This window comes from Gossypium arboreum, chromosome 6, assembly GCF_025698485.1.
Source record: "Gossypium arboreum isolate Shixiya-1 chromosome 6, ASM2569848v2, whole genome shotgun sequence".
NCBI lineage: Eukaryota > Viridiplantae > Streptophyta > Magnoliopsida > Malvales > Malvaceae > Gossypium > Gossypium arboreum.
In genome coordinates this window covers 112,217,874-112,230,544 of record NC_069075.1, presented here as the reverse complement: position 1 = coordinate 112,230,544, position 12,671 = coordinate 112,217,874, and the positions used below count along the sequence as shown (strand labels likewise).

The 12,671-nt window shown below is 36.7% G+C and overlaps 2 protein-coding genes and 1 long non-coding RNA gene across 3 annotated transcripts; all 3 read left to right on the top strand.

The window, feature by feature from the left end:
* The first annotated feature begins 353 nt into the window (after positions 1 to 353).
* On the top strand, positions 354 to 2,086 carry LOC108477669 (ankyrin repeat-containing protein BDA1-like). The gene is made up of 2 exons (XM_017780184.2): positions 354 to 1,001; positions 1,098 to 2,086. Exons 1-2 carry the CDS (start codon positions 423 to 425, stop codon positions 1,914 to 1,916), a joined length of 1,398 nt encoding a protein of 465 aa, XP_017635673.1. The 5' UTR covers positions 354 to 422; the 3' UTR covers positions 1,917 to 2,086.
* A 472-nt stretch (positions 2,087 to 2,558) lies between these two features.
* LOC108478279 (17.6 kDa class II heat shock protein-like) lies at positions 2,559 to 3,372 on the top strand. The gene has a single exon (XM_017780718.2). The coding sequence runs from the start codon at positions 2,786 to 2,788 to the stop codon at positions 3,263 to 3,265; it is 480 nt and encodes a 159-aa protein (XP_017636207.1). The 5' UTR covers positions 2,559 to 2,785; the 3' UTR covers positions 3,266 to 3,372.
* A 5,238-nt stretch (positions 3,373 to 8,610) lies between these two features.
* LOC128293952 (uncharacterized) lies at positions 8,611 to 10,024 on the top strand. The gene is made up of 2 exons (XR_008284112.1): positions 8,611 to 9,360; positions 9,593 to 10,024. It is a non-coding gene; the product is annotated as an uncharacterized LOC128293952 (long non-coding RNA).
* Positions 10,025 to 12,671: the final 2,647 nt, after the last annotated feature.

Here is a 12,671-nt window from a genome sequence, read left to right as displayed (position 1 = left end):
GATAACTGAAGTGTTAGTCTGCAAACCCATTTAATTTATTAGATTTGCTTGAATGGATAGCAAATGTATGTATATTGTATAATTATATTAATTTGCAAACACTGTTTCGCTGTCCAGGCTGAGTTTGTAAGAAGAAGAAAAACAAAGGATGATAAAAGTGGAGGTTGTTAGAATATTTTTAGTCGACTATTTTCAGTAACACCTGTGCTCTCTGAAATATAAAAACTGGTTTTATATTTATTTATTTTTTCAGAGATAATCCCCTCCCCGGTATAATCCCCGTCCCATGTTTCTTGTTCAACTTGAGTTCTTTTTATATAAACCAAACCAATGGTTTTGCACACATCACCATGAAAGCAGTGTCTTATTTGACTTTATAACTCTTTCATCTGCCTAATAATCACCCATCACATACAGCAAAAATGGCAGAAATATTGGAAAGCAAGCTTTATGAAGCAGCAGCAGAAGGGAACGTAACTATTTTCTTAGAATTAATTCGACAGGATCACTTGCTTCTTGATAGAGTGCTGGTTAATTATGCCATTGAGACTCCTTTAGATGTTGCAGCAATGCTTGGACATACAGATTTTGTGAAGGAGATAATACAAAGGAAGCCAGAGTTCACCAGAGAACTAGATTCAAGAGGTTCATCACCTCTCCACTTGGCATCAGCCAAAGGGTATGTTGACACAGCTAAAGCATTGCTATTTGTAAACCCTGACATGTGCCTGGCTGTGGATATAGAAGATAGAAACCCTCTTCATCTTGCAGCCATGAAAGGCCAGGTTCATGTTTTGAATGAGCTAGTCCGTGTTAGACCGCAAGCGGCTCGAGTCACCGTGTCATGGGAAGAGACCATATTGCATTTGTGTGTCAAGTATGGACAATTTGAGTCTTTCAAGGCATTGGTTGACGTAATGAACAACCAAGAATTTGTGAATGCTAAAGATGATTATGGCATGACAGTTTTGCACCTAGCTGTTGCTTACAAGCAAATTGAGGTATGGATTAGATTGCATCACCATAATATTTCAGCTTTAAGCTTTTTATTGCTTTTTGTAATGGTAATCTTATGTGTACTGACCAAAATTGCGCAGACAGTAAAATTTTTGCTTACCAGTACCAGCGTTGAAGTAAATGGTCTAAATGCAAATGGTTTAACTGCAATGGACGTTCTTGCGCAAAGTAGGAGAGGATTGAAAGACTTTGACATTGCCGAGTCCCTTCGAGATGCTGGAGCTCTAAGAGCCGCAGAAATTTTACATTTGAAGACTGAAACAACACCTCTAATTGCTCAAAATGTTGCAACCAACCAACCAGACACAGAATATCAGTGGGTGCAAAAGACTTACAAGAAGGAAGATTGGCTAACAAGAAAACGAGATTCATTGATGGTGGTGGCATCGCTTATGGCAACAATGTCTTTCCAAGCTGGACTAACCCCTCCTGGTGGTTTATGGCAAGATGATTTCACAGGAACAGCCACCGAGAGATCTCACGAAGCAGGACATTCAATAATAGCAGATAAGAACCAAAGCTATTATACTCAGTATCTTGCTGCCAACACAATAAGTTTCATGGCATCGATGAGCATCATCTTGCTGCTGGTTACAGGATTGCCTTTCCAGCGAAGATTTTTCATGTGGATTTTGACTGTGACTGTGTGGATTGCTATCACATCCATGGCCATTACATACAGAATTTCACTTCTTTTCATTACACCAAAATCACAGGAACTAGACGTCACTCAAGTGCTCGATTATGCTCTCAGGGCATGGCTTGCGGTGATGTCTTTTCTTCTTTTGGCTCATACCATACGCCTGACTCTAAATGTTTTCAAGAAAGTAGAATATGTACTAGGGAAAAAGGAAAGGCCGCCGCCGCCATTACCGTACCCAAATAACATCGACTTCTAAGCAATCAGCTCTACTTTATCATCGCATAATCATCATAACTAATATGTATATATATGATTCTATAACCATATGTCAAAGGTTCACTATATGAATGAAAACCCATTTCTGTAAAAAGTTTGGAATAATGGAATTTGAGTGCAAAAGTTGGAAGCTTCTTCCTAATTCATCTATATACGATGACCAGTTTCTCTAAAACATCAAATGAAGATTCATAACACTGGATTCTATAGGCCTGTAGGAAATTTCTATGAAAATGTAGCATGATCTTCACTTGTGGGAGGTGTCTGAGATGGGATTCTTATTATATTAAAGAAAAATGCTTTCAATAAAACTTCAATTAGCTATATCATAACCTTATCTTGTTGAATCCTCAAAGAATAAAGAAACAAGCACTCAGCAAATAGATTTTTAAATGGTTAATAAGAAAGAGCAGCTTAGCTGACTTAGTAAAAGCTCGTCTTTATTTATATTATCAATCCATTTTAGTTTGTTTATTTTGAGCGTGGGCTTGTTTTAAGGCGAATATGGTGCAGAGCTTTGGGCCTAAGAAATGCAGCATAAACAGCATGCAATTTCAAGGGCCCTGGAATTATTATTTATGACCCAAAATAAAGATTGGAAAAGCAAAGAAAATTACAGAACTTTCATTCGTCTTCTTCATAATTCTAGACACAGACAGGACGACATGACATTACAGTTTATTGTTCTCTAGAACTCTCCCCCTACTCATGCTTATCTGCTATATATACGAATCAACTCCAATCCTTGCAAATTACTCTGAAACAAACGTGGATTTTACACATCAAAGCGTCATCTGCAATTCCTTTCCCTTGATCTTTGTCTTCGTCTATATTTTTAGAGCTTGATTCATGGATTTCAGGAACTTTGGGTTCAATTCTCCGCTGATAACAATCCTGGAAGACATGCTGGACATCCCGGAGGAGCAAGAGAAGTCGAAGAACAACCCATCTCGAACCTACGTTCGAGACGCAAAGGCGATGGCAGCGACACCGGCCGATGTTATGGAGTACCCGACATCCTACGTGTTCATCGTGGACATGCCAGGGATAAGCCACAGCGAGATCAAGGTGCACGTGGAAGATGAGAACGTGCTGGTGGTGTGTGGGGAACGAAAGCGAGAGAAAGAGAAAGATGAGAAAGAAGGGGTGAAGTATGTGAGGATGGAGAGGAGAGTTGGGAAGTTTATGAGGAAGTTCCAGTTGCCTGATAATGCGAACATGGATAAGATTTCAGCTGTATGTCAGGATGGGGTTTTGAGAGTGACTGTGGAGAAACTGCCCCCTCCTGAGCCTAAAAAGCCTAAGACCATTGAGGTCAAAGTTGCTTGAGCTTCACATATGTTTTGAGTGGGTGTTTGTTTCAGTTTGGCTTTGGCTTGTGTGAGTTGTAATGACTACTTAAATAATAAAAAAATTATAGTTTGTTTCTTGTTTAATCCCTTGTTTCTTGACTTTTATCTACGAAAAACATTTTGTGCAGCAGAGACTGTTTAATTCATGAACTGCAGAGTAGGATCTATAGTTGCATATTATAAAGAACAAAGGATCAACTGTCAAACTGCTTTCTTTGACTTAGTATAAAGAATTTGTTTGAAGGTCTTAAAAATAAGATCTCATTATGCTTTCCTTAATTCATGAGGAGTTTTCCCACGCTGCAGAGTCCTATTCGGACATCCTTTTTCTCTGTAGATCTCTAATAATTTTTATCCATCATATCATTTAGGCAAATCCTCACCTTAAAGTGATCTTTGGCGGACTCTCCACTTTTATTTTGTCAATTACACTTCAAATTTTAGAGATATGATGAACCGTTACATACCTTTAGCCAATGATTCTACAACATCTTTTAACGGATATTTTAGCTCAAGTGTCTCTGAAAAAAACACCCCTTTCTTGTTTTCCCTTTCTCATATGTTGTGTTTAAGGCTCTTTTATCAAATCTCATTATTTTTGCTATTTGGTGGACCCTTTTGTTTAGCATGCTTATTCGAGCTTTCAATGCACCCCGATTATTGTGTCAACCTACTCACTGTGTGAGTTATACAAGTATCTCCCTTTTCATACCTCGATAGACTTCTTATTAACTATTTTGGCGGACTTTGTGGTTATCATGAGTAGTACTTTCTCGCCATTGGATCACGCCATGGCTTAATAATGGTATTTTGATTTCAAAGAATCGAATAACTCTTTTCGAGATGTCATTTCGAAGGATTTATATAATGTTTACATGGTGTCGCCTCGAAAGATCAGTCGGTAAGCGTCGTCGCGGTGTTGCTCTATAGAGTCGATAGACCGTCGTCACAATGTTGCTCTAGTGAGCTGGTAGATACCATTCCACGATGCCGCCCAAACTCCCTTGTATCCTCTTATCAACCCACCCATTCCTCCATTATTCATATTTTCATATTCCACATCAAGGTAGATTCCCTCAATACTCCGCATAATAATATAGACATGCATTTCACACATAACATCCCAAATACTATAGCGCTAAGAAGTACACCACATTAGATACAACAATATACCGTCCTCTCATATATAACATACTTGCATACTTTCATGAATTTATGCAGCTTTAAACACACGTCATGCTCTTTCACCATACTCATGAATCATTAAAATTTCAAACAGAGTTCATAGCAGACATAAACTTAGATCACAACACAACACTCATCTATCATTCATCCAAAAGTAGAGTATAAAAAATCATTTGAACTCATTTATCCTCGTCAACTTAGCTTGTCCAAACGTTAAAGCCTCCTTCGTCCTAGCAGCTAAGCAAGACAACATTTTAACCAACATTTATTGGTTAAACCAAAGGTGTCCAAACCTTAAAAAAATCTATAACCCATTATATAGAAACTCATTAAGAATCTTTACTCTTAATTCTTTCTCTAATCCACTAGTACAAAAAGATGAGAAAGCTTATCAGTTTCTCTACTTCCAAACTTCAAATCTCATGACCATTGCTCTATGAAAAAACTCTTCTAATTTTTTTCTTTTTCGGAATAATCGAAGAAGACGATGTAAGTGGAAAGGATTTTGCAAGAAAAATGGAGAAAAATCCCTTTTTCGGGAACGTCTCTTCTCACCTACATATATAACTCCTCTAGACGGTCTCCAAATCTCTGTTAGTCATTCACTGACAATCATTATATCTCCCACGATGGAATCAATTGGTTCCAACTTAACCAAACCAAAATTGAAACCCAATTAATTGCTCATCAACCGCTAAATTTTCTAGATATTCTAGTAGAAACCCGCCAACTTCTATTTTTATTCAACTAACTCCCAAACTTCCTTTAAATTCGGGTCCTTAATGAAACCCAGGTGTGACAACTCCCTCACCTTTAAAGAAAATTTTACCCTCATAATTTCTTCTCGTATTTAAATCTATAAGCAGACCCTGTGTAATAATTCATTTCTTGGGTAACTCCCTTCATAACTTAGAGGTAGGCACTTCTACCTTTCTTTGATGCCTTAGCATTGATCACTTAATCTCAAACTCACCTTAGACCCATTCTATACAAAGGGAAGACTTACCTACACTCCTTACGTAACAGGTGGCTGAATAATGATAACCTTACTGTTATCCAGGCAAAGTCTCTAGCCTATGCCTTGTGCCCAAAATAACTCCTCTTGGCGGATTTTTGTTGCTAAATATCGAATTGGTTGTTACTCACTAAACATGTGGCTTTGGCGAACACTCCTATTTTGGCATGTTAACGGGTTTATGAGAACCCTTCCCACAGTTGACACCTATCAACTATGGATTAGAGAACTCGAACAGCCTATTCCAATTTTTATCTCAAGCTTTTCTTGGATGTTTGGCTATTTAAATTGAGACGTAGAGAAAGGAAACCTTTCATCTAAGTAATTTCCCCCTAATTTCTTGTGATTAAGCTTTCTTTTGAAACCCTAAGTTTCTTTTCTTTACCTCCTCCGATTTCATTGTCTAGGTCTTCTTTTCTTCCCTTGACCACTTCTCTGTATTTTTCCAAGTAATTCTTTGAGTGTCCTCTTTTTCTTTCGTCTTTTCCAAAATGGTCAAGATTAAAAACAGTCACATTGAGGGTAGAAGGAATCGCTACGGTAGTAATAGGAGAGGTTATGGGGGTGGTACAAAGGGTGATTGGGTTGGGCCCAGCGGTCGCGAAGTAAGTACCCTAGTGGAGACCCCTTTCTTCCGGTGTTCAACGACCTGGGAGAAGATGATCGGATATCTAAGCATCAAGGGAATGCAAGTGCGTAACTTTGCATACGAATTCAATATCATCCACGGAGAATGTCAGCTAAGTGATAGTTTCGATGGTATCATCCTACCCCTCTACTTGTTCGAGTTTGGGTTTCACCTCCCACTGAATCCCTTTTTCTGTATCGTGCTTGTAACAACCCGTTTTTCAGTGGTGATAGAACAATGGTTTTGGGACTACTAATTTTTATCGTATCGGCCCGTAAATATTATTTATAGAATATTTACAAAGTCATTAGAGTCATATCAAATTTTGGTTAAAAAATTTTAATGTTTAGATAGCTAATTAAGGAAAAATGACTAAATTGTAAAATGTGAAAAACTTATTAATTATTGTATTTGGATGATTTAATGGCTTAATTATTAAATGTAGGGGCCAATAAGGCAATTAGACCTTATATTAATTAAGCGGATGGTCTAGTATGGTTTTTTAATGAAATTTTAGTTGATTGTAAAGGGTAAAAAGGTAAATAACCATTAAATAAACAAAAAAAACAAAACATGAAATTATCATATTCTTCTTTAATTTTCATGTTAAAACCAAATGGCCATGGTTTCTTAAGCTTGGAGAATCAGCCAAGTTCATAACAGTTCATGTGAGTGATTTTTCTATCTATTTCTTGTAATTTTTATGTTTTTGAGATAGTTGCAACTAAGTCCAGTTGGCCCGCACCTTCATTTTTGAATCTGTTAAAAATTTTAGAAGTTGCCATTGATGAATCTTGAATGTTTTTTTATGATAACTTTTTTGTTTGAAGCTTTGATTGTGGTATTTGGTTTTTTTGTGAAGTGATTTTTATTAGATTTTGATTTAAGGATTAAATTGTTAAGATATTAAAATTATATGGTTTATTGGTGATTAAGAGGTGTTTTGTGGACTTTTTAAGGGCCTAGAATATTCAACTATAATCTAATTTCTAGAAAATGGTCAAATTGATGATTTTCAGGTTAAGGGACTAAATTGCATAAATTGTAAAAGTTTAGGGAAATTGTGTAAATTTGGAAAATGAAAGGGTATAAAATGTAGAATAAATTGGAATATGAATTGTAAGCTAATAATTGATAAATTCTACATTTTAGATCAAGACCCTATTGATTTATGTGGAAAAGGAAAAATTGTAGAATAACCCCTAAACTTCTACAACTATTACAACTTAGTCCAGGTAAGTTTTTATAGATTGTAATTTATTATTTACATGAATTGTATGATGACTTGATATGAAATAGTGGATATAAATTATACTATTAATGATGTAATTTGTTTTGGAAAATGTTATTGATATCAATGATTGGGCCGAATGAATGCAAGATAGATTACAACTGAACAATGAAGTATTATGCGAATTTGGAATGAAGATTGATGGGGAGAGCTTTATACAGTTTCCTAAATATACTGAGGTTCAGCATTTGTTGTGAACTCTCGTGTTATACTACCCTGATTTGGCAAGTTATAGGGGTGGATGTATAGCCTACGAGCTAGGCACTTAGTGCCATGGCGTGTTATCGAATGGATTAGCTCTTACAAGCATTTGGCATGTTTTCGATTGGATTATATCTTATGAGCATTTGGCGTGTTTTTAGTTGGATTGCTTGTGTACTCGTATATGTAAGCCATTCATCAGGTCGTAAATTGTTGTATTACAACTTATTTAATGATTTTGAATGGCATGGCATGTATTTGACATCTTGAATTGACTTCGTTATGAATATATAAGTTTTCCCAAAAATTACCATTTAAGCTTTGAATTGAATACAATTCACCAATTCGACTTTGTGAATGACAGGAAACTTTTTGTTGAGATTTTTTTTATTGAATTGTTATATTTAATTTGGTAAGATTTATCGTTTCTGTACGTCGAACTTACTAAGCTTCAATAAGCTTACTTGTGTTAATTTTTGTTTCTTATAAATGCTTTTGAAGTTTGGACAATTAGATCAGCACTCAAGTCACAATCCATCTGATTTCGGTAGATTATGAATGTTTATTTTGGATTATATGACATGTTATAGGCTTGTTTTGTAATTACTTTTTTTTGGTATGTATATTTGTAAAGAGTGATCCTAAGAACAAGTTGGTAACATGAGCATCACTATATGATCTTGATGGTTATTTGGAAAATGTTTAGATAATGACTTAATTATTATAATAATCTAATGTTGTCTCTTTTCTACCAAAAAGAAGAATATAATATAGAATATAAAAGAAAAAAAAGAGATTTTGAAATGAAATTCAATAAAAAATAGATGAAAGGTTTTGAAATGAGATTAAGTATCGGAGATTTCATAATTTATTGAGAGTATATAAGAAATTAATAGATTAATTGAAAATATTAATTAGAAATAATTATCTAAATTTAATATACCTATTTTTATTTTATTTTTTTGAAGTAAAATACCGAGGCAGAAATTGCATTGAAGGAAAAAGCAAAACCAACAACCCCCATAGATACGTGTTTGTCTTTTCGGAACAAACAAACAATAAATAGCAAGATAAGAAAACAAAAGCCAAAGAAAAGAAGACAAACTGCCTCGGTGCAAAGGAAAATGATTCATCAGCAGAAGGAGACCTTCCATCTTCTCCTCTAAATAGAAATCATCCAAACCCGAAATTCTGATCGTCTTCTCCTCCAAATAGAAATCGTCGATCAAGTCCCTTCAGGAAGCAGCAATGACCGTCGATCTTTGTCAACCATCTCAGCAGCTTAATGACGTACATCTTCAACCCAGAATTGAGAGTTGCCCAGCTTAAAACCATTTTTAGCAATTTTATGAGCAACAATATTTGAATCTCGATCTACATGTTGAAATAAAAAAAATTAATGGCCATCATTCTAATATCTTCAATAAAAATTCCAATCACAGATCTATCCGTGACCCCTCTATGAGCCTTCATTATGGTCATTCCAGAGTTCCCCTCAACCACCACCAGTGAGAACCCCATTTCCTCAGCAAAGGTTAAGGCTTAAAGACATGCCAAAGCCTTAGTCGAGAAAGCATCTGCAACGTTACTATTCAGAATCGACCCTTTTCCCATAACCAGCCCTAAGTTATTTCTCATGACGAAACCTGAGCAAGACTGATGTAGATTTTGTTTAAACGCTGCATCGAAATTAATCTTTACAACCGCTCTTCAGGGGGCAACCACTTGACAACATTGATCTCTGCTTCTCAGGTAATCTCTCTTTAATCATTGAACTCTCTTCATATCTCCTAAATCTATTGTTGTTTACCCTCCATCACAAATTGATTGCGAGCATGCCACCACAGCCACATCATAATCAAAATTTTACTACAACCAGTAGCATCATTCGAATGAAAAATATAAGCTATCCAATACCTCAAACTATCACAATAAGGATATGTTACCCAGTGTAAACCCAATTGACTCCATACTTCATTTGCAGGTCCACACTTCAGAATGGCATGCATGGCTGATTCTGGAAACAAGCCACACCTTAGACATAAAGGAGAAGGCGCAATTCACCTATCGTATAGGATATATGCAGTAGGGATCACACTATGTATTAGTCTCCAAATAGTGATTTTAATTTTAGAAGGGATGTCTAGGAGCCATAATTTTTTTGTAAACTGCACTGTAATCTTGGGAGTTTTCCTCTGTATTTTAATGGTCGATGAGGATCCTGTAGCCACTACGGATAGAATACCCGCCGGAGCTATCACCCCTCTATACAATCATGTCTTCGTCAACCGAGCGGGATAAAGGGATACACTTGATGGCCTTAGCTTCCTCCAAAGTAAACACACTAGTAATGACTTCCTCTTTCCAACTTTTTGAGTTGTGATCTAGTCTGCTACCGTAGAAACTGTATTATTAACTACCGTGTTACGAGTTTTTCCCTAGCCCATGTGGGAAGCCAACTATCTCTCCATATCAAGATATTTGTACTCGAACCCACTCTCCAACCCATACCATCTTCCAAAACCTTTCTAGCTGCAAAATACCATACGATGGGTTTGTTCCCAAATGAGCATTCCAGAAGCTTGTATGCGGGAAATAGTTAGCTTTAAAATACGGATAGCTAATAAATCTGGCTTAACTATAAATCTCCAACCCTGCTTTGCCGGAAGGGCAATATTAAACTTACAGAGGTCATGAAAACCCATTCCTCCTTGATCCTTAGGTTTACTTAATTCAGACCAACTACAACAATGCCACCAAAACCTATTCATAATTCTTTCTAATTCATGACAAAGAGTTTTAGGAAGTAAAAAGCAGGACATAGAATAGGTAGGAACAGCTTGTAATATTGACTTAGTATAGACCTCTTTCCCTCTTTGGGATAGATAGCGGTTAGCCCAAATAGTAACTTTAGTATGCATCCTATCACAGAGATAGGAGAAAGCTTCTTTTTGCTTCTTCCAACTAGTGTTGGAAGCCCTAAATATCGTTCCACACTAAGAGATCGTCTTACACCCAACTGATTAATTATTCGATTACAAAGTCCTTCCTTTACATTTGTACAAAAGAAAATGACGGATTTCTCGAAATTTACTTGTGGACCTGAAGCCCTTTTGTATTTCTTGAGAATACTTTTAATCACCTGACTCCCTCTTTCCGTTGCCTCACCAAAAATAATGCTATCGTCTGCGAAGAAAAGGTGCATCTCCGAAGGGCTACCTCGACAAACCTTCGCACCCGCTAGTATATCATCCCTTTTGGCTAACTTCAATAATCGAAAAACCCTCCGTGCAGATAAAAAATAAGTACGGACTAATGGGATCTCCTTAACCTAAACCTCTGTTAGGATAGAGGACCTCACTTATTCCATCATTAACCATAACCGAATAAGACACAAAAGAAATGCAGTTCATTATTAGTTCAACCCATCTGGCATCAAATCCCATTCTAAGCATCATACCTTCAATAAAGCCCCACTTGACCCTATCGTAGGTCTTGCTCATATCGAGCTTCAATGCGAATGAGCCTTTCTTCCCCAACCTCTTATTCTTTAGTGTATACATTAATTCGTATGCCACCAAGACGTTATCAAAAATTAGATGCCCCGGCACAAAAGCTCATTGAGCTTCATCAATATAGTCCTCCAAAACCATTTTAAGTCAATTAGCCAAAACCTTCAAAATAACTTTGTATAAGATAGAGCACAAACTAATAGGGCAGAATGACGATATTGAGTTCGTCGCACTAGTTTTTGGGATTAAAACTATCTTTGTGAAATTCACCTCTTCCAACGATATCTCTCTATTTAGAGCTATTCTTAAAATATCGAATTGCGATTTTTAATTTTTCATCCTCCTCCTCCCTTATAATCCCATCACCATATCACAATCCCTTAATATTGTTCACTTTACACCAATAATTAGCATAAGAATGAAAAAATTTAGTGTTACGATCACCATACCTTAACCAATTAGCTGGATCGTTGCTCCCAGTGTAGCTCCTCCTTGTCAATCTCTAGATTCAATGCCAATTTGGCTTCTACAATTTCCTCAAGAACGTTATCATTCACATCTACATTATACAACTCTTATAAACGCCTTTTGATACGATTAATAGACTGGGTATTCTCCTTTTTCCTTTTGAAAGCCCATTTCATCAAGCCCTTGCCTATTAGCAACAAATGTTCTGGGATACTTAAATGGTTTGATTCATGCCACAAATTCGAAACCATATCCTCACAAGATTCCTTCAATAGCCACTCCGTTTCAAATTTAAAAGTTGAAACCATAGCAGCCTTTTTATCCTTTCGATCAATATCCAAAGTATCCAACAACAGTGGGCAGTGATTCGAACAGGAACTATTTAGATGTGAAATAACATAGTTGGGAAAAACGTTATACCAATTGTCAGTAGCGACTCCTTTGTCCAACTGCTCACGTATATTATTGGAAGCAAAGTTCCCCCTTTTCCCATGTGTACCACCTACCTTTGAAGCCCATATTAGTTAGACCATATTGCTCCAACGCTTCTCGAAAATCCCTCATGGGTCATTCCTCTTATGCCTCCCTCCTTACTTCTCTTGATTAGATACAATCTCATTGAAGTCGCTCATAACCACCCAAGGGCCATTAAAATTTTGACAAAGTTGCTTCAATAACTCCCACGATTCAACTCTCCTTCTTCCCTCCGGGGCTTCGTAAAAACCAGTGAAGTGCCAACTCAACTCCACCTCAGTATCGGTAAGCGTTACATCAATACAATTTGTGCAATAACGTCAAAGAACAATGTCAAAACCATCTTTTCAACCTGAGCTAAGACCGCCTCTAGTTCCAACAGAAGGGACATCAATTCCATTACCATAACCAAACTTACGTTTTATTTTCTCCATTTTCCTAGCATCCAATTTAGTTTCAATGAGGAAAATAACATGGGGACGATTTTCCTTCAGCCAGTGCTGAATTTTACAAACGAACCGTGGATTCCCCAGCCCACGGACGTTTCAACAAAGTAGTTTCATAATGTTCAGCTAACCTGTCCCGCAGGTTCAACCGTTGAGAAAGTCG

Excerpts from the sequence above, each read along its gene's own strand:
- LOC108478279 (XM_017780718.2), top strand. The coding sequence starts at position 2,786 with ATGGATTTCAGGAACTTTGGGTTCAATTCTCCGCTGATAACAATCCTG.
- LOC108477669 (XM_017780184.2), top strand. The coding sequence starts at position 423 with ATGGCAGAAATATTGGAAAGCAAGCTTTATGAAGCAGCAGCAGAAGGG. Across the intron at positions 1,002-1,097 it reads TTGCTTACAAGCAAATTGAG|ACAGTAAAATTTTTGCTTAC; the intron begins GTATGGATTAGA and ends AAAATTGCGCAG.